The sequence below is a fragment of the Salvelinus fontinalis genome, chromosome 36 (genome assembly GCF_029448725.1).
Source record: "Salvelinus fontinalis isolate EN_2023a chromosome 36, ASM2944872v1, whole genome shotgun sequence".
Taxonomy (NCBI): Eukaryota; Metazoa; Chordata; class Actinopteri; order Salmoniformes; family Salmonidae; genus Salvelinus; species Salvelinus fontinalis.
Genome location: NC_074700.1, coordinates 9,246,730 through 9,259,022, shown reverse-complemented (window position 1 = coordinate 9,259,022; position 12,293 = coordinate 9,246,730). Strand labels below are relative to the sequence as shown.

The 12,293-nt window shown below is 43.3% G+C and overlaps 1 protein-coding gene across 1 annotated transcript in view; it reads left to right on the top strand.

Annotated features, from left to right (window-relative positions):
- Positions 1 to 12,293, top strand: part of LOC129835410 (neurexin-2-beta-like) — a gene marked incomplete at its 5' end in the record, with an annotated part of 183,836 nt that overhangs the window by 72,574 nt on the left and 98,969 nt on the right. The window contains one exon of the mRNA XM_055901048.1: positions 9,036 to 9,125. Coding sequence (XP_055757023.1) covers positions 9,036 to 9,125 — 90 coding nt within the window. The remainder of the gene's footprint in view (positions 1 to 9,035; positions 9,126 to 12,293) is intronic.

The following is a 12,293-nucleotide window of genomic DNA, read 5'->3' as shown; positions in this document are numbered from 1 at the left end:
TCCTTTCTTCCTCCGTATTGGAAAGCTAGGGAAACGTCGGTCGAAGCGCAGCCGTACAGTTACTACAATGACTATAATTGTATTTTAAGTCACGACACAGAACATTGCTCTGGTGTGGTGTAAATGGCTCTATAGTTAGACAAACCGTATCCCTCTGTCTACAACACCAGCCTAGGATTAGCATCAACAGTAGCACTATGCTCCTTTAACTTTCTATTTACATTGCCGTCTTACTTTCCATTCCCTGTAGCTGGGCTGCCTCCTGGTGATTAGCATTTGTGTCGCCTAGTAACTTCATCATTATGACAAGTAGAGTGTGCACACTGCGTCAACACACTTCCCTGTTCTAGGGCGTTTGCAGCACACCACCAATAAAGCTGTCTTATTGCTTTGGCTCCTGGCTGTGCCTGGGAAGAAATGGCTCGAGATGGGGAGGAAGAGGGAAAGTGGAGAGAGAGTTATGTGCGGAAAGGGAGGGGGGAAAAAATAGAATGAGAGAGAGGGGAGATAAGGAGGAGAGCGAGTGAGTGGGGGAAAAGAGAGGTGGAGTGGAAAGGGAGGGGTACATAGCGATGGTCCCCGTCCCTCAGAATGAGAAAGGGAGGATGAAGGCGAGCGAGATAGAGATAGCTTCTCGGCATGGGTTGTGTAAGACAGCTGCTCTCAGCTCTCTGATGGATAGGGTTTGCATCTACTGCACTGTATAAAAAGCAGTGCACAAATTGGACAGCATCACAGCTACCGAGGTTACACATATTGCATTGTACGTGCACACTGTCTGTAACGTGCGCACAAACACACACATTTAGTTCAAGATGGCGCACATTTACTAGCCATAATTATTGGCATCCTTGGTAAAGATGATCAAAAAATACTGTATAAAAAACATCATACAAATACTCAGCTATATTGTATGCTTGATTTTTTTTGTTGCAATTATATTATTTTATACTAATACATTTGTTAAGGTAAAGAGATTTTGTTTAACAAGTAATATATATTTTTTCACAGAAAGAGAGGGTTCAAAATTATTGGCACCCCTGTTTTCAATACCTTCCGATGCCTCACCTTGCAAGGATAACGGCACTTGAAAAAATAATAATTATGAGATTGGAGAACACATTGGGAGGGATCTTAAACCATTCCTCCATACAGAAACCTTCCAGATCCTTGATATCCTTCATCTGCGCTTATGGACTGACCTCTTCAATTCAAACCACAGGTTTTCAATGGGGTTCAAGTCCAGAGACTGAGGTGGCCATTGCAAAACGTTGATTTTGTGGTCAATTAACCATTTCTTTCTGGATTTGAATGTGTGCTTGGGGTTATTGTCTTGCTGGAAGATCCACTTGCGGCCAAATTCCAGCTTCCTGGCAGATGCAACAAGTTTTTCGGCTGAAATAACCTGATACTGGGCAAAGTTCATGATGCAGTTGACCTTAAAGGAAAGATTCACCCATTTTGAATGTTATCTGAGCTATTTCCGTCCAACAAGGCAGAAATGAGTCCGGTATGACGTAGTATTGCGATAAAGTCTCTCTCCCTACACTGGAAGTTAATAGGAATACAACATTTAGATGAGGAAAGCATCTATCATACGTCAGATTTCAATACTGGCCGATGTCATAACCAGGGAGGTTCTTCTCTCCAATAAGCAATTGATCATATTTTTTACGATATTCCTAGCTTGAGAATTGTGTAATTTAACAGAGGGTCCACCACATTTCTCCTATTTGTCTACCTCTTCAGTCCAGGGTGCATTGCATGGTGTCTTTGCGAATGTCAGACTCCACTCTGTGAGGCAATCAATCTGCATGTTGTACATGTTGAGACTGTAGACTCCTAAATTGCTAGTTCAGGTTTTTTAGGCGGTTTTACAGCAAACTAGCTACTTCACATGCTGTTATTGACTTTGGTATTATTGTGTGTAGCTACGTTTGATAGCGGGATTGTGGGTTTTGTGGGTTTTATATTTAGACTTGAGCTGCAACAAACTGTTTTCATATGTTGCTACCAGCCTTTTTATAACAGCAAAATTAAACATTTGCTTCTCAAAATATTGTTCTCACATATTAGTGTTATTTAACACGGTAAATTATAGGAATTCGGGGTTTTAAGTGGATTTTTCCTATAACAACAGCCCCAGGACCCGTGGAAGCAAAATGGCTCCATAACATCAACATTGGGCTTCCAAGTGGCGCAGTGGTCGTCACTACAGGCTTGAGGCGTCACTACAGACACCCTGGTTCGATTCCAGGCTGCATCACATGCAGCCGTGATTGGGAGTCCCATAGGGCGGTGCACAATTGGCCCAGCGTCATCCGGGTTTGGCCGGGGTAGGCCGTCATTGTATATAAGAATGTTCTTAACTGACTTGCCTAGTTAAATAAAGGTTAAATCTAAAATCCACCACCATCTTTTCTGCATATAAATCCTTATTTCCACGCCAAACCCACCACTGGTGTAAGAGGCCGAAGAGCACTATATTCATGTCATCAGACTGTAGCGCAGGTTCCGATCCAAGTGCCAATGCCGTTTAGCAAACCCCTGGCGTTTACATTTGTTGGATGGCATGAAAAAAAAAATAGAGCTTCTTGGCCACGCACACCAGTGTTGAACAATGCATATGCAGAAAATACCTCATCCCTGCTGTAAAATATGGTGGTGGATCTTTGACGTTATGGTGTTACTATGCTTTCACTGGTCCTGTGGCCCTTGTTAAGGTCAACGGCATCATGCACTTTACCTAGTACCTTTTAAGCCAAAAGAACCAGGTTGCCTCTGCCAGGAGGCTGAATCTTGGCCCCAAGTGGATCTTCGTGGAAGACAATAACCCCAAGCACACATCAAAATCCACAAATACATGGTTAATTGACCACAACATATGGTTAATTGCATACAATTTAGCTCAGTATTTATATAATGTCTTTTATGGTCTTTTTTGCTCGTCTTTATCACGGGAGACAATAAAAGAAAGGGACTCTCGAGAAAAAGAGAGGAAATGAATGACAGAGGACAGAGGCAAACAGAGAAAGAATGAGAAGGAGAGTGAGAGAGTTCCTTCGTATTCCTTCCCTGTGCTCTTGCTGCCAGGCATTTAACAGACGTTTCTGTGAGTACGGAGTGCTGACCTATACTGAACCTGCCTAGCTGGAGACAGAGAGAGAACAAGAGAGCCAGGGTGGCTGAGCAGCTAGTCTCCCAGCTAGGAGTCTCTTTGTCCCAGCCACTCAGAGGTCAGCACAGGGGGAGCCTGCGAAGCAGCTCAATCCTTTTTAAAGTCTACCTGCCTTTGTCTGCCTTCTCTTACTTCTGAGCCACTGTAAACGCGAGGGGATGAGAGACAGAGGGGGCGCTAACGAGAGGAAGAGCGGGAGAGAGAGAGCGAGCGAACGCTAACGAGAGGAAGAGCGGGAGCGAGAGCTAACGAGAGGGAGAGCGGGAGAGAGACAGAGAGCTGCGAGGTTGTGATGAGGCCAGGGTCTCTGAGAAGCTCAGCACTTCCCTTCCCTTCCAGCCATGCCCGTTTAAGTTCCAGGAGGCATGGACGTGGCAGGCTGGCGGGGTTTAGACAGCCTGGCTCCAGCTCAGGGAACACCAGGACAGGAGCTCACAGAGCCACAGGATTAGCCCTCCTACTTGGAGTAGAACAAGTACTTGAATCGTACAGCAGCGGTGCAATCTAACTTTCAGGAGCAGAGCTATAGGCTTGGCCCTACTTAGAGTGCAGTAGAACTTCAATACCTGAACCATCGCAGTAATAGTCTCAATGTGACTTTGATGTTACACTGTGCTAAAGGGATAAGGATGGGGATGGTCAAATAATGCATTATGGGTATGATTTGTTATTAAATAGGGTTGTGGAGTACTTGGAGGAGGGCCATTTCCAATAGGACGGAACGGATGTCATCGTTTCAGTTGAACAGGGTCCAAGGTTGTGAGGTGATTTCTGGTAGAATATAGAGTGGGTTATTTAGCACTCATAAGCACTTTTTTAGGGATAGCATTTCTTTGATGTTAGACTTGAGTGACAATAAGTCTGACTTAACAGCGACACCTCCAACCTACTACGGTCCAGGCATTGAAGTTATACCACAGTCACTGAACTGAATTCCAGTCAAATCCAATGTATGTAGGAAATAAAGATTGAAGTCAGTGATGTGACACGCGCTCCTTGGTTGGTGTGGGAGCTTATAGGGACTCGTGGTCCACCGACACGGCACGCTCCGATTGGATCTTTCACAGTTAGACAGCGGTCCAATTACAGGCCTGTGTGGCTGGAGGAGGAGAGGGGGACAGGAGAGGGACGGGAGAGGGACAGGAGCCCTCATCAGGGAGACGGAGGGAAAAGATTGCTCTAGCTAATTAAAGAACTGACATCTTTGATTTCCACACGAGCCCCAGTCCCTCACTCTGACATCAACACGCAAACCCAGAGTGGCAGATAGGAGAGGAGCGATAAAACCATAACTAGAATTATATTTCAATGGATTAAACAGAACCGTTAGACTGACAGCTACTGCAGAGATCACACTGTCGTTATATGGTGAAGATGAATCCGTTCTAAATTCATATGGGGAGAGATGTGCGAGGATGTTAGGAGAAAAGGGATTGATATGGAATATATGTATTCCAACGGGAGGGATGCTTCAGCTTGGGTATACAGTGTACTCAGAGAGGAATGACACATTTGAATGCAGTGTGGAGAGAAAAGGTCAGATACACAGACAGTGACATAGAGCGAGAGAGGGTGGAAGAGAGCGGGAGAGAACGAGAAAGAGATAGAGAATGGAGAGGGAGAGAAGAGAGCGATAAGAGAGAGAGGGAGAGAAAGGGAGAAAGAGAGAGAGAGCGAGAAAGAAGAGAGAGAGCGAGAGAAAGAGAAAGGAAGCAGAGAGAGAAAAAAGTGAAAAAGATGGGCAAAACATCCAGACAGCTCCATTCTACTCTGCTGGATAGATTTCAAATGTGTGTCCTGTACAAGGGCGTCTGGCTGCAGAGCGAGAGATGATATACAGTTGACTTCCCCTGATAGATATCCCTCCACACACACTAACACACACACACCAACTTGCATCTCTCTCTCGCTCTCTCACACACACACACTGACTCACGACATGAATCTCACACACACAATCAAACTAAAGCGACAGAGTCAGTGAGAGGAGAAGTGGTTCTGAGTCATAGACCGGAGAGACTGGCCTTCACAGCGATGCCGGTCACAGCCCAGGACACATACACCTATCCCTGGCATGCCAGCTTCTGTCTGTCCTCCGCCTCTCCCATTGTCTCCCACGATGCCAGTCAATCACACTGTCCTTGTCCTGCCCCTGGCATCACAGCTGTGAAGTTCAGGCTTCCCCGGGTGCCGGGCGCTGCCCAGCTCTGCCATGAATCTAACCCAGGCTCCAGGCACCCGCTCTGGGCTATGGGAGAGGGCGAGCTGGCTTGCGGCTTTCCAGGCATGGTGGTCCTCTGTCTTCTATTTCAATGTCCTGGGTGCTTGGTGTTCAGTCCCTGCTACAGAGTGGAGAGTAGGTATGCTATAGACTGTGGAGAAAAATACCCATGTGTTTTGCGTACACATTCGCTTTTACCGCATCTGTCTCATCCGTCTTCAGCTGTTCCACATTGGCATTCCAAATCCCTCCTTATATAGAAAGAACGGGCTTGAGGCCTCCGCTTGTCCCGCCTGCACTTATTCTTTCGCTTGTTGCTGGTGACAAGGCTGCCTGATGCCAAGGGGCTGTTGGCACCATAGTGTTTGTCAGCGAGGCGCAAAACACGCGCACTTAGTCACACGCATACACTGAATAGTACACACACACCTCCACACACACAGATACACACAGGTACACACACACACCACTGTCTTCCCCGTTTCTGATTACTCAAACACCTGGGGGCTTCCTGGGGAGGTGGTAGAAGGGGAGAAGAAGGGAGGAAATTCTTAAACCTTAAATCCCCCCCTCTATCCTCCCTTAGCAGCTATGGAGGGAGGGGTGACAGGAATAATTAAGAAATAGACGTTCTATTGAATGGCATCGTCAGATTCACGCAGGATGGCTTTTGAATCTCCTAATTGTAATTTAATTAACGGCCAGAGTGGTGCCACGGATCTAACCTGATAAGTTTCCCCTACATAGATCAAGATCAAAGATTATTTCAAGGCAGGAAGAAAGGACGGATGCCTTTTTAGAAATAGAGAATTTTGATCAGAGCCTTGGAGTTTTATTAAAATGGCTGCACTGGTCAGATACTACCACTAGAGGGAGGGCATAATATTTGAGATACATTTTCTTTCTGAAGTAGGCTGTTCAGTGTTCAGTAGCAGGGGTGGGTTTAGTTGTCAGACTGCCTAAGGGATGCCTGTTTAAGCTCTGTGCCTATGCTCTGGTAATAGCAGGGAGGGAGAGAGAGACTAGTCGAGGGATATGTCTAGGGAGGTACTGAGGTACTGATTTATCTCACTAAGGACCACTGCCTCCCACAGTATGTTTCCTTCTCGTTCCTTCTTTTCTCTGGCCTCTCTCTCTCTCTCTCTCTCTCTCTCTCTCTCTCTCTTGCCATGTTGCCCTTTTTCTAACCTCTCTCTCTCTCTAATCAGTTTTGCTGCATAGTGCTGGTGTTGCTGTTAAATGTGTTGTGAGTGGAGAGAGGAGCTCTATAATTGCAGCATTGGCTTTGCACAGGCCAATCTCCTAGACTTACCTGGAGACCCACGTGATCTAAATGACACAAACGTACACACACACATAACACTATTGCTGAGCGATTAACCAACATTTTTGTTATTTTTTGTTTTTTAAACAACTAATTTCCTGGCGACGGTTCAATTATTCGAATTCCATTTCATTCGTTTCTTTTTCCATCTGTGAGCTCAATGCAGAGTTCCTCTAGAGATAAATCAGATCTGTGCGATGTAGTAGTGAGTTGTAGTTTAAAACGGGGTAATGAACTACAGCGACCATAATCCATTATTGCACATCTACTTGTCCAGTGTGTGTTTCTTTTACGCCTGCTCCTGGAGAGAGGAGAATGTGTGATCATGAGGTGAAATAGTGAGCAGCTGTTGCTTCGCGAGGTATCGCTACCTGAAAATACATGATCTACTGTAAGTGATTGATAGTTGGTATTCAGCGGTCATAAAATGTGCCTTATTTACTTTGAAGAACTAATAAAATAGTGATTCTGTCAGACAGCATAGACATCAGCTCTATAGAGATTAGATGACTTGGAATGAAATAATAAAGTCAACAAATAAAACAAATGTAGTTTACACAACAACTGGTATATTGTATTAAAGTAAAGTCATTTGAATAAAGTATGGTTAATAAATGATAAGCACTGCCATCATGGGACTTTCACTAATTGTTGTATTCTGTGTTACAGCCTTCAACCCACATAATGCACAGTGCATTTCATGTAAAAAAACAAAAAACGAAACCGTAATCGAAAACCGTGATAACGTTTTAATCAAACCGAACCCAAACCAACCTCAAAAAGCACTGATCGCTCAGCAGAAATACACACACACACACACACACACACACACACACACACACACACACACACACACACACACACACACACACACACACACACACACACACACACACATACATACATATACACGCACCTCGCCTCACTCAAGTTTTTCCCCAGAAACAAACACTCCTACCTCCCATCCTCCTTTCCACTTTTCTCCTCCCTCACTATCTCCATTGAGGCTCTTCATCCACCCCCCCCCCCCCCCCCCCCTCAGACATGTTGTACTACACACACAGGCACGTGTATAGACCCCCTAGAGAGTGGGCCTGGGTACTGCAGAACAGAGTGTATATATATATAGCACTGCGGTGAATAGAGGGAGAGAGGACAGCAGCTTTGTACACAAGAATTATAGGCACATGATCACTCTACCCACGCCTTACACCCCTACCACTACACCTACACCCTTACGTTACGCTCTACCTTTTACCTGCTTATTGCAGCTCGAACACCATCCATTTTGTAGCACATTATTACAGTACAGACTGTTAATATGCCGTTTTTCAGGCGTTTTTTGGTACTTATTTGTATGATTTCCTCACCCCAGGCATCGCTTTATTGCTAGCGCTGAAGAGCCCGGCCCTAAACAGTACAATCCAGCGGTTGATTCTGATTGAAATTATGAGGGAGATAATCATTTTAGCTCTGGTTAAATGATGTCATGCGGTTTAATGGAAAAGCAATGAAGAGCTTTTGACGCACTGACGAGACGGTGGAAATGATGAAGTGCCGTTGATGATTATTAAGCTGAAAAAAAGCCCTGATGGGTTATGTACAGTATGTATGAAACAGCAGAGCTCAAATCCACCTGAGTTCTTTATATTTACCCAAAAGTGCACAAGTTGGGATTAATGTTGCATTATGGGATTTGGAGTTTCTTAATGTAATATGTCAGACTTGAGCACTGAGACTTGCCTCTAAGGATGGTTGCGTGGGATCTCAAGCAGAAAATGTCTTCCTGGTATTAACCATGTAATGTGTTTAAGTAATATGTGCTTAAGGGTCTCTGAACAGGAAATGACAATGGTTTGATGATGAATACATGAAAATGTTTGAATAATGTAATGATGATGTTAATGCATATGACATTGCTGTAACTGAATGCTTTTCATGTTGGTTTTAACAAATGTTATAGATTGCTACTATTGATTTCATTGATGCTATTGATTTTCACTGTCCACTGAGCTATTGGCTGTATCAGCTATCCATTATACAAATATACTATTTCTAAATTATTCATAAATATGTTTAACTTATCGGACCCATAACCAAAACAACCATTTAAACCTGAGGTAACTAGAATGCTGTCTAACCAATCCAAACCAGTCCGCAAAAAGCTACTACTTCCTGAAACTACCTAAAGCTGATTTTAACGTACATAACCTTGCTAAACGTTTTGCCATGTTGCCCTTTCTCTAACCTTTAACCTTTGAACCTTTGACCTTCCAGATATTAACCTGCACTCTTTTCCAAATTCTCTAAAGGGAACTTTGATAATGAACGCCTGGCTATTGCTAGACAAAGAATCCCATACCGACTTGGTCGGGTAGTTGACGAGTGGCTACTCGACAAAGGTAACTAAAAACCCCTTAACTCTCCACTAATGACCTAACCACTTAATCACCGTTAACCACCGCTCTGGAGGAGGTGCAGTGCCACGCAACAAAGGTGGATGTTATTGGCTCTTTACAGTTCCCCTGATTCACATACGTCCAATGTCCAAGGCTTATGACCTTACCCAATCAGTCTCAATGTGATTGGCTTAAACTTTACCATTCATTTATGTCACTGAGTAGTAATATACATTAGTAACACATTCAAACAGGTAACTATGCGTCACGCTCTACAGTTTTATTGTATACTGTATCAATTTGCTGTTCTAGCCCCCTGAAAGCAATTATACAGGTCATTCTATCTTGTAATTGGCAATTATGAAAGTAGGCAAATTGATACTAAATCCACCTCCCTTATCAGCTAGCTGGTTAACTAATATTACAATGTTGGTAATGACCTTACACATTCTTCATAGCATTTCAATGAAGGTACTGAACGAATGAGCCAGTAGTAGGTTACACTGCACAGGGGAACCATGTCCAAAGCACCTTGACATGGGGCTGCATCTCTTCAGAGTCATAACTTCCCAATAACCCCAACATAACCCCCCAGTAACCAACCTGACAAAAAGACAGATCCTATTGGTTCCCTTCTGCTTCTCTTCCTGTGTTTCTGTTGTTTGGTCTTGTGAAGTTTTATTAATTATGGTGATTATTATTCAAATTCTTATTCACAAAAGTGACAATTAGAGGAAGAAACATCAACCACTTAATAATTTTGGGAACACTCCAGAGAAAAGTAGCCACCTGAAAGTCACTAAAAGTTAAAGGGACTGTTTAATGTGTCTGTTGGACTTTGTTAATAAGCCTACAATTCGCTGTGTCAGCCTTATTCTGCCCGACAACAACGAGCACGATAGATCTGCAATTTGGATCTGACCAAAAGTGACGATTCTTTAACCCTTTGAGTGCCAAACGTCCCCCGACCTCTTTGTCTTTGTCCTGTGTTGTATGTTTGTGCTGCTGAAAGGTGGTTGATTCTATATATAAAAAACTCCCCAAATGGAGGTGTGGCCTTTGTTGCTCCTCCTCCTCCTCCCCTCCCCTTTTCATTCCATCCCTCTGGCCACAGTTACCTCAGTCACACCATAATGTTGGCCATTTTCAACTAGCGCTAGCTGACTAGCTAGCTCAGCTTTCACAGCACGATAATGGGCCGTCCACATCTAGCACGATTACAAACGATAACTATAAGGTGTAGATGTGCCTTATTACACATACCATAATTATTTAGAAGAACTGAGAGTTCGCCTCTGGGCAAAGTTTTAATGTTACTTATTCCATGACTGCTAGTCAAAGTGACTCTGATTTTAAATGAGTTGATGTTAGCCGTCACAAAACAGTAAAATACGACTTGCTAAGGGAATTTGAGGGTAGATTAGTCTAAGTCATGCATCTCTAAGGCTCTAAAGGCTTTACCCAAGTCTGTATTCTGTTTGTATGACTAATAATAGATGCAGTGTCATGAACACATCACATTTTACATCTTCTAATTTGCTGCGGCCAGCTGTTCTTTGAAACGGTATTATAAGTGATCACACATGCGAGGAAAGATTCCAAATAAATGAATGTGTATTTATGTGAGAGTAAAACAAGATAAATTCAGAGTTCCCGTGTTTATTTGATAGAAACAGAATCCGTAAACTGCTCACTGTATCTCATTTGGATTAATAGGTCATTTAGCATGGATTGGATAGAATCAGTAGATCAGATAGAACGAGAATCAACTGAAGGGTTCTGTACACATTTTTTCACACATTAATAAGGATGACTTGATATGAATTACCAACCAGATTTAGGATAATGATGACAAGACACAATAAGAACCACAGAATCAACAATGCGAGAGGAAGCTGGGGAGGTTAGTATAGAGGCACTCTTACCATAAACAAAGATTGGAGGGAAGGGAACGGAAAGAGGGAGGCAGAGGACATTTCTCAACTCAAAGGGTTAAAGTTCAAAGTTACTTTGCTATGGAAACAGACAGAGATTAATCCTAAGACCTGAACTAAGCAGAATCTAACCACCTAACAGCAAACCAAACTCAATCCATGCTAACGACTGAGGGCTGACTCTCCCCACACCACCCCTCACCAAAACTATGAACAGAAGGCCAGTATGTTATTTACAGTCACACCAAAATGATTCCTATAGTCTTACCTTCTGGCCAGTAGCTAGGACACAACCAAGAAGCCCTCAGTTATAATCCTGTTATAAACATCTCTAACGAGCTCAATTGGAACTTTTGAAATTCCTCCCAAATCTAGAACTTAGACAGGATAACAACTAAACAGCTAACTAAGTGCTGGACCCCTTTAAGCCATGTTGAAGTGGTGTCAGAATACCCCCCCCCCCCCTCTCCCCTCCTCACCCCCGAAACGTAAAACTCAGAGGGTTAAAAATGAACCAGGTAACTTGAACACCAAAATTCTAAACATGGTATCTAATTATTTTTGCAGTTTTGTGATGAAACCTGCAATTATTCAAATGCTTCTTTGAGTATAAAGTTACAAGAGATTATAAGGTCCCTTTAACATTTACTGTTCCACTATGTTAGCACATAAAAACAATATGCTGTTTGTGTAATAACTGTATGAACCAAAATGGGTTAAATAATATGTCATTTGCTATGTTGAATGAAAGATAATGTCTGTTCAAGGTGGTGGATATATGCATGTATGGATGGATGGATGAATGAAAGCGAGTGGGGGTTTAACCTATGGATATTGCAGCCTGGTCTGTAATGGTCCAGACTTCATATCTCTTACAGACCACACCCCTCTGACCACAACCCTGAATCTGTGGTTTTCATTGCTTCAGATGTCTTGACCGGAGCGAAAACAAACGTCAGCCCAGTGTGTCTCCTGAACTCATGGTCAGTCTGGGTTCAGTGCGGTCAGGTCTGTGGAACCGTATAACCACAAAGAATGGACATTTGCTCTCATTGATATAAAAAAAAAACAGCTGGGGTAACTAGAGCTGTCCACGCACTTTTGAAAATCTTTGAAGTGGTTTATTTGGCAACTTAACGATTCCATGAGGTTGCATGCTACCTTAGAGCAATAGACTTCCAATGAAGTCAAGTACGGAGTGGAATCAAGCAGTGGAAAAGGTAGGTAACACTCACAC